This window comes from Choristoneura fumiferana, chromosome 23, assembly GCF_025370935.1.
Source record: "Choristoneura fumiferana chromosome 23, NRCan_CFum_1, whole genome shotgun sequence".
Classification (NCBI taxonomy): Eukaryota; Metazoa; Arthropoda; class Insecta; order Lepidoptera; family Tortricidae; genus Choristoneura; species Choristoneura fumiferana.
This window is the reverse complement of record NC_133494.1, coordinates 4,017,912-4,032,955: the sequence shown is the minus strand read 5'-3', so window position 1 is coordinate 4,032,955 and position 15,044 is coordinate 4,017,912. Positions and strand designations below refer to the sequence as shown.

The following is a 15,044-nucleotide window of genomic DNA, read 5'->3' as shown; positions in this document are numbered from 1 at the left end:
GGTGTCGGTTTTTCAACACAGATAAAAGGAACTTGCGTTGCGGCAAGCGCTTTCGACGTGTTTACACGTTGGCTCGTGTTTAGTGTCGCTCAGGAGCTCACGGCGTACAGACATACATATTAAATAAACTTTAGTTCCTTTCCTTTCCTTCTAAATCCTTTTTCTTTCTAAATATGTCAAGCTCAAAACGCGAACCGAAGCAACTTCGAGATACACGTCTGCCATGCTTGCCTGTCCGGAATATTGAATACACTGACAACTAGTACTCTTTGACTGACTGACACGCTTGCAGGCGCAAGCGTATAAATAACATTCAAGCGTTAGTATAGGCTTGGAGTTTGTAGACGGCAAGGGTGTAAATGCATCATAATAACCACAGACTGCACAGACTACTAACGTTTTTTTTAATTGAGCTTTAGCTACCAGCTTGACATAGGTGAAGCATAGGGGTCTTGATAATCTATTAAATCTAAGGGTTATCACGATTAGCGTTGATCGGAGGGTTATCATAATTAAGCAAAGAGTATTAGTTAATTAAGTTTAACGCATTCACTGCCACCGACGCACTTATGCGTTTTCGGAACTTAGCCCAGTGCCGCTGTCATAATAATTCATACATTTTATACGCACACGTGCGTCGGTGGCACCATTTACTTCCTCTGAGGTGGCACCAGTACCACAATATACGTAACAAAGTTAGTTGTGTGTATTGTGCCAGTACTGATATAATCTAATGTAGCCGTTGATCTTGGGTTCAAGGTTCAAACTTCGGTTCGCTCGCACCTCTTGTTTTTCGAAATTCATGTAGGAAATTACGTCTGAAATTTATCATGAGCGTTACGGTGAATAAAAACATCGTGAGAAAACCTGCACAACCTGCGAAGTAATTCAATGGTGTGTGTGAAGTTCCCCAATTCGCACTGAGCCCGTGAACCGCGTGGGATCTAGGGCCCTAACAAGGGACTGAGAGGAGGACTGTGCCCAGCCAGCAGTGGGATGTATATAGGCTGGGATGATGATGATAATTATATAATACACGATAAGACAATAGTAATGTACTACTACATATATATTGAGTTTCAGTCCAAATGCTTCAAATTTAAGTTTACACCGCTCTAGCATTTTTTGGGTTCAGTCAGATTAATTCCATGAACAAATTCAGAACAGTCCCGCACTCCCCGCCCACACACAATAATCAAACAACTGAGATAGTTTATTTTGTCGCCCACCGTCTCGGCAGGAATCATTTCTAAATCAATTCAAAACTAAACAATTAACACCCCATATTTCAAGTAAATATTTTTTTATTTAGAGAGGCCAATATGACAACAATTTATGTAATAAATTTCAACACAAAAAGATGGCAATTTGTTACAATAATCATTTTATTCCAATAATAATATTGAATCTCTTATAATTACAAAGAATAAAATACTATAGGAGAATGTCAATCATTAAGATTTGGATACATACTTTTTACAATCATTATATGACGTCAAAGAGTTTTGTAAAAATAAATTCTGAATCTTAGTTAAACTACGGAATAACTATTTGTATTTTACGGAACATCTCGACCAACATTCTCCTTTTAAATAAAAAAATACTAAGCTATAAAAATGCAAAGTAAATAACGCGATGGATGACATTTTGGGTGAAGTTACATAACTAATTTACATCAAATTATTATGTACATGTAAAACGTAAACTCGATCGACGTGTGGTGTTCTTAATTTAGTTTTTTACAGTATATTAAATAACTATCTTCATATTTACGAATTACATACATATTGAAATCTGGACTAATATTTTCAAAGCACCATTCCGGCCGCATTGATCTAACACAATCTCTAGTTTTTTTTATTTATAAATATATTCAAGTAAATTTACGTAATTTATTTACCGTCAAACCTAGCAACATTGACATTAAATGTCGAGTGGCTTTGCACCCTTGACCATAAAAAAATACAATATTGTTTTTGTCCAGAAATTAAGTTACTCTAATTGCTTGTAGTAATATAAATTCAGTTTTTTTTTATTAAACGCGTGAATTCTACGTTTGGCCGGGTTTGCGCACCATTGAAATCAATAGCCTTTGACTTTTACTTTTATAATTACATTATTTTTACTGATAAAGCAATAACGAAATGGCGTGCAATAAAAACCCATCGATTCTCTTTTCATTATTTTAGAGTACGAATGTTTTTCAAGATTGATAAAAAAAATACTGTAACAATGAAAAATCAAACCAAACAGTGGATGCCCCACGAAGGCTATTGGCGCCGCGGTAGACCAAGGCGGAGATGACAGGGTGACCTGTGCCCTATTTCACGAACCACCAAGTTACAATGTACAAGCGGTAGTCTTAGTTTAACAGTATGCATTGAAAAGTGACTACCGCTTGTAACTTGTAGCTTCGTGAAATAGGCCACCTAGACGCGAATACGTATAAGTGCTAAAAGACAGGCGAAATATGGCTAGATGGCGTTAGTGTCGTGAGGTTTTTTTGACGTTACGGTCTTGCTTGCAATTGGCTCATTTATTTATTAGCCAATCGCAAGCAAGACCATAAAGTCAAAAAACCTCACGATACAAACGCCATTTGACGATATTTCGCCTGTCTTTTAGCCCTCATTCCAACGACTTGCTAGACATAAGTGCCGACAGGGCAAGTTGGAAATCCAAGGGAGTGGCCTTTGCCCAGCCACGGGACATTAGCACAGGCTAATAATAACAAAAAAAAAATTGGCCAGGTCTGACGGTAGTTAAAAAAGTTTCGAGCAGTAGTAACATTGTGCAGTCTAGAATTAGAATATGAAGAGAAAATGTTGAGTTTTATTTTATTCTTGTTCCGCATCCACTGCTACGCGCGACTTGAGCTTGCCTAACGTCGTTGTTAATATCTACTATTAATTACACCCAATATCCACCTCTTCTGAAACAAAAAAGGATCGTTAGATACTTAAATTTAACCGGCGATTACACCGCGTCGTTCACCTAACGCGGTCGCCGAACCTGTTTCAAACTACTTATACACAACGCCGTCTAAAGATTCCAAAAAAGTTACCAAAGATGGCCGAACTTCATTGTCACAAGTGTCATTGTAAGTGTGACGTTCCAGATGTAACCAACCCATGCACATTAATGAAAAAATTGTCTTATAATATTTTGTTTTTATTTAGACCTTAAATGGGTACTGGCAACAGAAAACTTAACAGGTAACAAAAACTCAAGAACGAAAATTACCACGAGTATAGAAAGCATTCGATCAATTCAAACGTCAAGCCATACTACTAAGTGCAAAATTCAAACTTCGTAACTTGCCATACCGATGACGCTGAAGTTATTTAATACGAGTCAGAGGGAAAATACGATACGAACTTCAATTTTCGAATTTCGTGGTAGCCCCCCAGATGCCGAATGAAGTGACAATTGGAGATGTCATGGTGGCCCTATGGCCGCCATGTTTATCATAGTTTTCCATACGTATTTGTTGTCAATATTTATGTGCATATGAAAAATATTTATAAATAGTCCATCCCAGCCTATATACGTCCCACTGCTGGGCAGAGGCCTCCTCTCAGAACAAGAGGGCTTGGGCCATAGTTCCCACGCGGGCCCAGTGCGGATTGGGAACTTCACACGCACCATTGAATTGCTTCGCAGGTTTGTGCAAGTTTCCTTACGATATTGTCCTTCACCGCAAAGCTCGTGGTAAATTTCAATAAATGTAACTCCACACATCAATTTCGAAAAACTCAGAGGTGCGAGCCGGGGTTTGAACCCACGACCCTCTGCTTGAGAGGCGATAGGTCAAACCACTAGGCCACCACGGCTTAATTTATAAATAGTATCGCAAATTATTTTTCATCACACTTGCTCGCAAACAGTGTCGTAACATGCAGGCTACCTTGGTTGCAACCCCCCAAATAAAACCCTCGACCTTAATGTGTTTGTCATGAAACCCGTGGTCGGTAAATTAGTCATTGCCCGTACTAATTTTCTTGTCATGAAGCCCAAGGTCGGTCAATAAGCCCGTGCACACGCGGCTCAGGCACATGCTGCGGGAGGGGGAGGGCGACGCTGCCAAGAGCGCAGTCAGCGGTATCGGCAATTTTTGAAAAAATATTAGTTTTTCTTTTTCAAATATAAAATTTGACTCGCAAATGTGATGAAAAAACATTGCATGTCGCATGGGCGGTACTAGAATTACGAACATCGACTCACTCTTCGACTTCGGGCTTCTAATATACTCTCGTTCGTAATTCCTTATTTACCGCCCTTAAGACACAATGTACTAAAGTACATTAATATTATCCAAATGTTGTTTAAACCTGAAGTATTGCCACTGTAATATGAACTTTTCTTCCCAAAACAGTTTCAACCAAATATCTGTTGGTGAAATTAATATTTACATTAAATTATTTATTTATGCAGTTGCATTTAATTTTAGCTTAACAAAAATATATAAATAAATTACTTATGTACATTATTTAAAACTAAAAGTTAAAACTTACCGATGCAAAACTTTTTCATTTTATTGGCAACACACAAGTAGTTTTTTTGGAATCTATATACGGCGTTGAGTATAGGCCAACGAACGTCGTTTTATATAGTCACGAGCGTTAATTTGGGACCCACTTAAGATCGATACCCTAATTATTATATTTATCCCTAAGAAATATATTGGTCATCAAATTAATCAAATCTGTCTCTAAGTATGAGTCATCAGATTCATGTAAACCTGTATCCTAAATTATAGTTTGATCATCAAAATTCGATCACCAAAATAATAGATCTGTCACCTAATAAATAGATCTGTTCCTTAACTTGCTTCTATCTATTCTACTAAGGCAGGTCTGGTTAGGTACGACGACGAGCGAAGCGAGGAGGAGAATTGTTCCTGATTCGTCGTATTACTGTTTCGTCGTATTCTTGCTTCGTCGGAATTATCTATATATAATTAAATCTATCATGCAGGAAATCAGTATTTATCAGAAAGAAAGATTCGTTTTAAATATTAAATTCAAAAGTAGTCACGGTAATTGCATAGTTTCATTTGATATTGAAAATCCGACGAATCAGGAACAATTCGTGGAGGTATTTATGTATGTATGTCTACCCGTTGTATGGGTGCTAACCCATAGAACAAACTTTGCTTAGTTTGGGGCTGGGTCAATGAGGGCTATCGTTTTTTGTCTTACTAGATGGCGCCACTGTTGCGTGAGGTTTTTAAGTGTGGCTTTCAAAGTCTGTTATTACGGGCGTGAAAACAAAGTTTAGATTAAAATCATATTTAATACATCTTAAAACCGTACCATAAAAATATCGAGCAACCACAGTCTTGCGTAGTCCCGTTTTGTTCGGAAAAAAAGGGAGGACAAAAGTTTTCGAAAGACAAAACTGTCTCAAAACACAGACATTCATTGCTCCTTATCGCATAATTGCCATAATTAATTTCAGGTAATGCAAAATATTCACAAAATTATTCTAATTATAAAATTTATAAATAAACCCGCGTAGCTCACCCAAAAACTATGAGATTTGACATTTCGGAGACCTCACGCTACACTAGCGCCTCTAGCGGCGAATTCATACGCGATAGCCCTCATTAAAGTAATTTGTGAGAAGATATTATTATTATTATTTCATTCATTGTATATCATTATCGTCAAATTTCAGTTCAATTATTTGAATATTTGATGGTCAATATTATTTTGCAGTGATTATACTTAATTAATTTTTAGGAAGCCATTTCTATATTGTTTGGTGATTCAGTTTTACTGACTTATTTTGGAACCAGATATAATTATTTGATGATCAACATTGTTTCCGAGAATTTTTTAAATAATATTTAGGTAACCGCTTTAATATTATTTGGTGATTCAATTTAGGTGACAGATCTAATATTTTAGGAACAAATATTATTTATTAGGTCGCCGAAAACGCATTTATTAGGTGATCAATAAAATCATACCCTTTTAAAACAAGGTGTTTTATTTATCTGACATTATCATCACTACTTTGAAAAAAATCTCGTATCTCAAACCAATACGTCAACAAAATTGACCCTTACGACAATGTTCTTAAAGTTCACTCTGAAAAATTATGAATTTTGAGGTACAAGTACTTTTTTAATAGTAGGGACCATATTTCAGCAGATGCTCGGGTTACTTTGGCTAAACACACATGTAGAAGTTATTTCAGACTTTTTGATTCTAAATATATTCACGACCTTGACATTCAACCTATACCATCAGTCAGTGTCTGGACTTTCGATATAGATTGTGATGTGACATAAGTCTAGCGATAACCGTCGATGTATTGTCGGTGACCGAGAGACGCGCGGGGCGGGTGGGGTCCTGGGCATATGCCCAGAGTGCCCAGTAGGCAAGAGCCACGTAACAGCCTTTATAGTAGAAGTACTGGTGGTACGGGCTACAAAACAAACAATACGATGACTGTTATTGTATACCACAATAGTAAGCGATACAGAAAACAAGTCTACAAAGAGAAAATTACAAGGTCATATATGCCCATGGGTCAGACAGAGAGTCCAGGTATCATAATGTCCATTGTCAAAAAGTTCGAATGTCCTAGTGTCAAAAAGTCCATGGTCAAAAAGTTCGAATGATGAAATGTCCTAGTGTCTGAATCGTTCTTGTGTGCCCCAGGGCCCCCGCATGGCCTGGCCCTAAGGGTCAAGGTAGATCACTTACTGCGGCGGAGTCAGTCGGCGCGTGCGGCGTGCCGACGCTTGCCCAGCTCCATGGCTAAGTCGTGCTGGAGCGCGGCGTTACGGCGCGCCACGTCCGCCGGCACCACGCTTCGGAGGCCGTTCACTATGTCCTTGGTTTTGCCTGGAAACAGACCGTGTTTTATGTTATATACTTTGATATTTTATTTGCTTAAGCAGTTGGCAGTAGTGGTTGTTAATCTAGTGTTGCCAAAAACAAAAAGTTGAAGTTGAGATGTATGTATTTGGGTCAATCAACTTTTTAGTGTTGTTAGTAAGTCTCGTAAAACAGGAGACATCCATCACTGATACACTTTGTTAGACGTACGAAACACGCGTTCTTGAATCTACATAAGCACGACGACGTCTGTACACGTGTCAAAGTGTGCGTAAGATACACAGGGCAGACTATCGCAAAACCCTAGTACTATAAGTATCTACTATCAATGACATTTAAAGGTACTTATATGTAGGTATGGCTTAGATATGCAAATAAATGTACTCGTTAATCTTACCTATTTATTTAAACCTACTTAAAATGTGCCTGTCTGTGTATTTCGGCATTATAATTTTCAATTACAATACATATACGACAACAAACTTAAACGAATTATTCGGTAGGTAGTTGTATTAATCGCGATAATTTCAGAAATCATTATTTATTTATAAAAGGAAGTAGGGAGGGTACCGTTACTATTTCGCAAAATTATTGCTCCCGAACTTAGTGCCGTGCGGCCGACATACCTCGCGTTGCGCACCCAACTGCTGTCCTGCGGTTTTCCTGCGATCTGCGCTTGAGGTGTGGGCTAACCCGAACCGGTGCGGCGCGGAGCGTGGCCATTCTGTACGTTAGTACTATTATATATTCTGTGACAATGGTGTAGGTATGTTACTTAAATAGCTTACCGAAATAAATATCATTAAGCGTATTTCTAATCTTATTCTCCATGTCTTCGACCATTCGGCCAATGTTCGCTATGTGGGGCGTCATGTCGCTCACAGCTGAATCCTGCTCTGCCTGTAAATAATAAGAACAGCAACTTATTCTATTCATCTTAATATAATCCTTATATTTTTCCTCTCGTCTTGTAAGAGGATGGGGAACTTTGAAAAACAATGAAAGTAAGAAATAATAAACATGTATGTATTTCCAATCTCAAGTCAAATCTAACGCAGGTGTGTATTTAATGTGCTTATATTATTACTTAGTTAGTGTACTGCCCTTACTTCGGACTAATAGAGAGAGTATTAAAGGCATTGCACTGCTGCGCTCGATTGACCACTTTAAAGTCGTTCCCTTTACAACCTCGCAATGTAATATTACTTGCACCTTTTTTCTCACAAGTCTAAATTGGGTTTAATACAGTTTCATTGTCTGTCTCACCTGTCTAGTTAAACTGCCTCCAAGGTTCATCGTCCCGCTGCCTTCCTTGTTAGTTTGCAGCCATAGCATGGCCGTAGAGGTGAGCTTGTAGTGGGCATTCCTTCCGGAGCTCTTCTCAACCACCTCCACTACATGGATGGAGTCCCAGCACCCTTTGATCTTCTGGGAGCCGTCGCCTGCTTTCTTTATCAATATTACACCTGAGAATTTACTTTGTAATTAGCATGAAACTTTGTTAATAAGAAACATTTTTTTGGAGGTTTACATGCAGTTTTGTGGCTGTGGCAGTCTTACTGGATGACCGTAAGGCCAAATCTAACAATTTTATTTTTCAAATTTTATTTCACTCCTATGGAAACTTCCAAGAATTACATAGCCATTTTAAATTGTTATACGTTTATTTTTTTGTATAAAGAACATGCAAAATTTCATGTCGTAATGTTAGGATATTACATAGGTAGGTACAGTCAACTACAAAGATATATATGGCTAAAGTTACAAAAATATGTATACATATACATACAACCTTAATCTTAAGTCAATAAAGTTTGTGTATACATATTTTACATCTTTGGCTGCATCTTGTTTTTGTAGTTCACAGTACATTAGTGTACATCATCCGTACCCCATGGAAATATTCAAAAAAAGGAGGCAACATGTTATTCTCAAGATAACTGGATAATATATATAGCAACACCACAACATAATCTTTATTTCGCCACATGGTGGAGATTTACTTCCCGACATGCTCCTAGACATGACCTTTTCGCGACACTGTTAGTACAATGCAAATTATACCTTATGGAAAAAGCTAGTTACACGTATCACTGACTAAATTTCATTAAAACCCATCCAACAATTTTAGGCTGAAAGAGTAACAACACTCACAAACCTTAACATTAAACTGAAAAAACTTACTGTTCCGCAAATCATAAAGGACAAGTCATGTTTCCAATACAAACCTTATCACTCATTGGCAGAATAAAAGGAAATGTCCAAATAAGGAAATATTTACATGTCTCTTCAACAATGTATTATTCTATTAATATTGTAAAATACTAAAGTTTGTAAGGGTGTGTGTGTTTGATTACATGTGTGTATGTGCATGTTCATGTGTTTGAACGTGTTCTGTGTATTCAATCTTTCATACTAAAATGACTGGATAGATTTGGATAATTTGGTACCAGGGCATTTTTACTTTAAATGACGCAACCTAATTTTTTTTTCAGATTTGGGTAAACCTGGGTTCTCCGTACTCAGAATCATGAGCACTATTGATTTTGACGAAGAAAAAAACATCCCCAATTTTATGTGTCCATTTCGTAGCAATCCATAAAAACTATATGAAAAAAAGTCACAAAACTGTCAAAAAAAATTAGGGACACTTTTTATCTTCGTATAAATAGTACTTGTGATTCTGAGTAAGGAGAATCCAGAATTACCCAATTCTGAAAAAAAAAAGCTATGTTGCGTCATTTAAAGTAAAAATGCCCACCAATAGCTGAATCCATGGAATAACACAAGTTGTGTTCATCTCAATATTCTCATGAGAAAGGAATTTACTCTTGTAAAATCCCAAACTTTAGCTACTAAGTCCTGGCTGTTCTCAATGCAACATAAATGGAGGCTATGATGTTATATTTGGAAACTCCCTTTGGGAATTTTGCAAATCATAGAATTTCAATTCAACTGGTTTCCATGGTTTTTAAAAGTTGCAGATAAAGGCTTAATTACAGCAGAACAATCAAAATATTGAGGTGGTTGAACAAGACAAGTATGCGGAATCAAATCCCATTAACTTCATAATTAAGAGTACTTATAACAAAATTAATAATCATTAATAGTTTGTGTAATTTAAGAATAACAAGATTCTCCATTTAGTTATAGAAGATGCAAGCAGGGCTCTGAGCCCAAGTGGATAACAATACAAACCTGCAAAGCCATGATCCATATCCCACAAATACACGGAGCTGACGCCACCTTCGAAGTACATCTCTCTGTACTGATCAAAAGCGTGATTCGCGTCAATTTCTAGCTTTCTTAGGCGCTCAGAGGGCATAGAGCCATCCTCGAGTGGAGGGTCGTACGTGTTCGACCACGGAGATCTGTACGAGTCCCCATCCCTGTTGTAATCACATAACAAGTAATCCTTCCCATTACTACGGTCTTTGGCAATCTTCAAAGGCTGATCCACCGATGATAGTAAATCCTCACACAAACTTGGCACGAGATCTATTAAATCTGTTAGATTCTTCTCAATCTGCTGAGGCGGCAGCCTCCGCATCAAGTCCAAAGCGCAATCCATTTGCTGCTCCGTCTGAAATAACCAAAACGATAACCGATCTGGTAAGCCCTCACGAAATCCTGGCATTAGTCATCACAACAATATTACACATTTGCCCTATTTACAAACGTAATGAAGCAAAAAATGTCTCACCATGGTAAACTTAAATTTTACAGAAATCAATAACTAAAAGAAAATAACAAAAAATACCAATTGCACTTTGGAAATGTTCAATTACAAAATTACCAAACCAAACCCAAAAGACTCGAATTGATTGACAGTAAACTACGTAATGTTTTTTTACTGCCGTAATCGCTATTAATTTAGGCTAATTTTAACGAATTGTAAAGTAATAAAGTCTACAGCTACGTACATGATTGGTCAAATTAACAAATAATACAAGGATAAGCGAAAACGAGAACAGACTGACGTTTCGTTTAGGAATAAAACATTACTGATTTTAATTCAGTCACTTCTTGTTTGCGTAAATTACTTCGAAAAGTCTATTAAAAATGTGTCTCATGTTCTAAGAAATATAAAAGAATGGTTTCATTTTCTTCTTCACTCACCATATCTATAGTCAGTTATGAAGTTCAATTTCAAGGCGGCTCTTGCATTTCGAAACTTGATGCAACTGTTAAAAACTTTTTATGGCAACACTAACTGCCAACAGCCCAGTATATCTGTCTCAGTTGACACGTAGAAGCAATCGTAGTGAAAAAGAGACAAATTATTTCACGGCTCCATTGTTGCCTACCTGCAATTTCCCAAGGAATGTCAGATCAGAAAGTAGCGGTGTGTCGGTGTGTCAGTTGCAAGTGTCAAACTTTTGTTGATGTTTTATTAGTGGAATTAATTGATAAAGTTCTTACGAGTTGTTTTCCGCAATTCATCAATGGAACTGTAGTCTCACGCATCATCTCACTTCAGTGTCTTAATCGTGTTCAAGAAACGCATCTTTAAAGGTTATATCGTGTATGTATCTTAGTGATTCATGTTATGGGAATGTTCGTCATGTTATTATGGTAAAGTAGCTATTATAAAGGTCGAAACAGGAAGCGAACCATGCATAAAGGCTTGTTGTGTAACCACCAACAAACAGATCATTATATTTTATCGTAATAATCCCTGTGGAAGGTTACAACTGAAACCTTACAATGAAGCTTATGAGAAAGTGCATATACTCGGCATTTTTCGAAATGCAATGTTTGTTTACCTAGGTTTTATTTGTGTTATTAATCTCATATTAAGCCTAAAACAGTATTAAGCATAATATTTGTTATATGTGACAATCCGTAGCTAAAGGGTCCTTATGGCAGCACCCTTTTGCTACAGATTGTCACATATAGTCATTTAGCCTCTGAAACAACCTTACGAAACGTGTCTGAAAGCTATAAGGCAATATTCTGGTAAGAAAATGTATTGGTATGCTAGATCATAGTGATTGGCAAATATTCATTATGAATATCTTTTGTTTTCAACTGCATAAAATTATACTATAATAAGATGTCATAAAATTAATCTGAAGTATTAGCTGGCATGTTGTAGAATAAGTGCACCTTATTTCAAAATTTAAAATTGTTAACATCTCATTGCAACAAATGTTTATTGAAATTTAAATAAAAAGTTATTATATATAATCCATTAAATTTATTTCATTGGCTTCTTAATTATTATTGCCCAAATTATTTTTATTTTCACAGGACACAATCAATTAATTTCAAATGAAATAAATAATAATACTGTATTGATTAATTTAAGGAAGAAAGAAAGAAAATACATTTATTCACAACAACACAACACAACAATACTATTAAGTATAAATACATAGACAACACAAAGGATAGTATGGGTTATTACGGTTGCAAATCAGACACTACCTCAGCATAATGTTGAAGCAATTATTAACACCTACACTTAAAATTAAAATGGTTTCTTTATGAATTTCAGAAGACCCTGGAGGTGTAATGATGCCGACCCAAATGGTGAACCAGGATAACCATGACAATGATGTGAAGGTCAAGACGGTCTACAGCGGTGATGTGATGATCACCTACATCAATCAAAACATCACGCTTGAGGAGTTTATGCAGGAAATGATCGCCATCTGCCGATTTCTGCCAGATCAGGTATGTCCATATAGTTTTAAATGTGTTAATAGAAATATATATTTCTTATTTTATTTATTTTAAGAGTATATATACCCTTATAATAAAAGTTGTGGTGGCCTAGTGGTTTGACCTATGGCTCCCAAGCATTTACATACAAAATTTACCATGAGATTTACGGTGAAGGAATACATTGAGAGGAAACCTGCACAAACCTGCAAAATAATTCCGTGGTGTGTATGAAGTTACCAATCCGCACTGGGCTCACATGGGAACTACAGCCCAAGGCCCTCTCATTCTGAAAAGATGCTTGCGCCCAGCTGTGGGTTGTTTTATATGTAGGCAGAGATGATAATCACCCTCATCTCATCTTCATATTTCTATTTATTTATTCATACTGACAGGTAAACAGGAAAGATTATTTTATTATGATGGCGAGTGACCCTGCCTTAGACAGTTCAATATGACTTTTGAGGCCTCATTGCCTAATCACAATTGTTTACACTACTTTTTTTTATCACATGGTATGAGGTGAAGTTTGTTTTTTCACTGATAGTCTAGTCAGAGGGCACAGGTCAAGCCACTACTCCAGTGTGGTCAAGGTCCAAGGTCGTGGGTTGGAGCCTGGTTTTGCACTTCTGAGTTTTTCGGAATTTGTGTGGGAAATTACATTTGAAATTTACAACGAAAGAAAACATCTTGAGGAAGCCTGCACGCACACACCTGCGAATAAATTTTGCGGTGTGTATCTGCAGGGCTACTACGAAATTCGAAAATTGAAGTTTGTGTCGTACCATCCCTTTCACTCTCGTATTAATCTCTGGGTTCGATTCCCAGTGCTGGTCTTATTTTTCTGGTTTTTCTGTGCATCTATATTTCAGTTTGTATTTTCAATTTAGGTTTTACGGGTGACAGTAAAAGTAAAAATTTGGAATTTAAATAAAAAAATACAAAAAGATTCCAAAAAACCAATATTAATTCGATTTTCGAATTTCGTAGTAGCCCTGCCTTACTGGGCCCGCGTGCGACATTACTAACCTACATATAACTCACACCATGATTAAACTAAAATAAAAAACAACGTTCTCTCACTAATAACCTGCTAGGAAACGCTATATTTTATTTATTTATTAACTGAGTTAATTGTTCTCATTAAAACAATTATCTTAACGTTTACACCCACCTTCCACTGCATGCTAAGTGGACTCCGTACGGAGTTAATTTCGCAATGGCGAACTGCATAGATGTGCTCCCACTGAATAAGAAGTCATAAGTAAGCCCTTTAGGCACTTGTCACGTCGCCGACGATGAACGAGAATCGAGTATAGCTACAAATTGGGACCGTATTGGCTCGCATAATTATTGGAAGTCCGTATAATGTTTGTCAGAACGATCCTTTGTCATAAGTCTTTTTTCTCTGAATCCAATAATTGTTCAGAATTGTTATAAAACAAACCTAACCTAACCTATGGTTTTCTATAGGATGACCATTTAAAATTTTCAGAATTTTAGGTTTCAGTGGGAAAAAAATTATGACAAATGATGATTCGGACAAAAAAATTGCAGGTGGTAGGACCTTGTGCAAGGTCCGCCCGGATTGCTACCACCATCTTGCTCGCTAATGCTGCCGTGAAGCAGCAGTGCTTGCAAGACAGCCGGTGAAATTACTGGCACTTGAGGTATCCCATCTTAGGCCTCTAGGTTGGCAACGCATCTGCAATACTTACCCCTGGTGTTGCAGATTTTTATGGGCGGTGGTGATCTCTTACCATCAGGAGACGCACTTGCTCGTTTGCTATCCAGTCGAATAAAAAAAAAATTACGGTATGACTAGCGAAGAGTATGCGAACTTTGGCGCTCCCCTACAAATTAGATACAAGTTGGCGAACGGCGAAGAGCGAGTGCGTGCATAGTTCCGTTTGTTTTGCCACTGGGCTATAAGCGAGAATATTACTCGCACTGAAGAGTTAAATTACTGCTGATTGTTCTTTCGGCTCGAGGTCTGCAAACGGCAAACTAGTGGAAAGAGAGTTCTCGCCGGCAATGTGAACAGTGATTAACGATTACTATGATTGTATATTATATCTCTTTTACTGACACGGGATCTATATCTATTGTTCGTTTCTTGAGCGTTGTAAAATAAAACATAAAATGTGGGGGCGCTAGTATCGCGCATCATTATAAATAAGGTTGTTTAAGTTTGTCTCTGTTCCATTGCAATCGGCTTCGAAGTAAAAAACTCCAAAAAACTCCAACCGATCTCTCGTTTTGGGCACCCAATTTTACAAGCGTAAAAATAGTAGCTAATCGCTTCCTTGCCGGAAGTGGAACAAGTGCCTTACCTCCGTTTCCGCTCATTACCCTTTTTAGTGGAACGCAGGCATTAGACATTGTCGTCGATATACTAATGTTAATTAGGTACCTACTGTTTAGATCACGTTCACATGCCACACTACTGTGTCTGGTGTAACAAGACCTTGCTATTCTGTTATCATTGTCTGCTCTGGCGCATGTTTAGACTCACATTGAGACTAG

The 15,044-nt window shown here is 37.3% G+C and overlaps 2 protein-coding genes across 3 annotated transcripts in view; one reads left to right on the top strand and one right to left on the bottom strand.

Annotated features, from left to right (window-relative positions):
• Positions 1-1,367: 1,367 nt before the first annotated feature.
• Positions 1,368-10,747, bottom strand: cpb (F-actin-capping protein subunit beta). Of its 2 annotated transcripts, none has more exons than XM_074106098.1 (6): positions 10,555-10,747; positions 10,050-10,434; positions 8,118-8,317; positions 7,640-7,751; positions 6,717-6,857; positions 1,368-2,929 (listed from the first exon to the last, which is right to left on the bottom strand). In XM_074106098.1, the coding sequence occupies exons 1-5, from the start codon at positions 10,555-10,557 to the stop codon at positions 6,727-6,729; spliced, it is 831 nt and encodes a 276-aa protein (XP_073962199.1). In that variant the 5' UTR covers positions 10,558-10,747; the 3' UTR covers positions 1,368-2,929; positions 6,717-6,726. The 2 variants fall into 2 exon arrangements, with proteins under 2 accessions (XP_073962199.1, XP_073962198.1); XM_074106097.1 differs by having other exon boundaries at positions 1,368-2,932; positions 10,555-10,746.
• A 407-nt stretch (positions 10,748-11,154) lies between these two features.
• aPKC (protein kinase C iota type) overlaps positions 11,155-15,044 on the top strand; it is a 357,009-nt gene continuing 353,119 nt past the window's right edge. The window contains exons 1-2 of the mRNA XM_074106076.1: positions 11,155-11,376; positions 12,352-12,530. Coding sequence (XP_073962177.1) covers positions 12,369-12,530 — 162 coding nt within the window. The 5' untranslated portion in view covers positions 11,155-11,376; positions 12,352-12,368. The remainder of the gene's footprint in view (positions 11,377-12,351; positions 12,531-15,044) is intronic.

Coding starts and splice junctions, on each gene's coding strand:
- cpb (XM_074106098.1), bottom strand. Junction 7,752..8,117: donor GAGGCAGTTTAACTAGACAG/GTGAGACAGACA, acceptor TATTATTTACAG/GCAGAGCAGGATTCAGCTGT. Junction 6,858..7,639: donor GCTTAATGATATTTATTTCG/GTAAGCTATTTA, acceptor GTCTGTTTCCAG/GCAAAACCAAGGACATAGTG.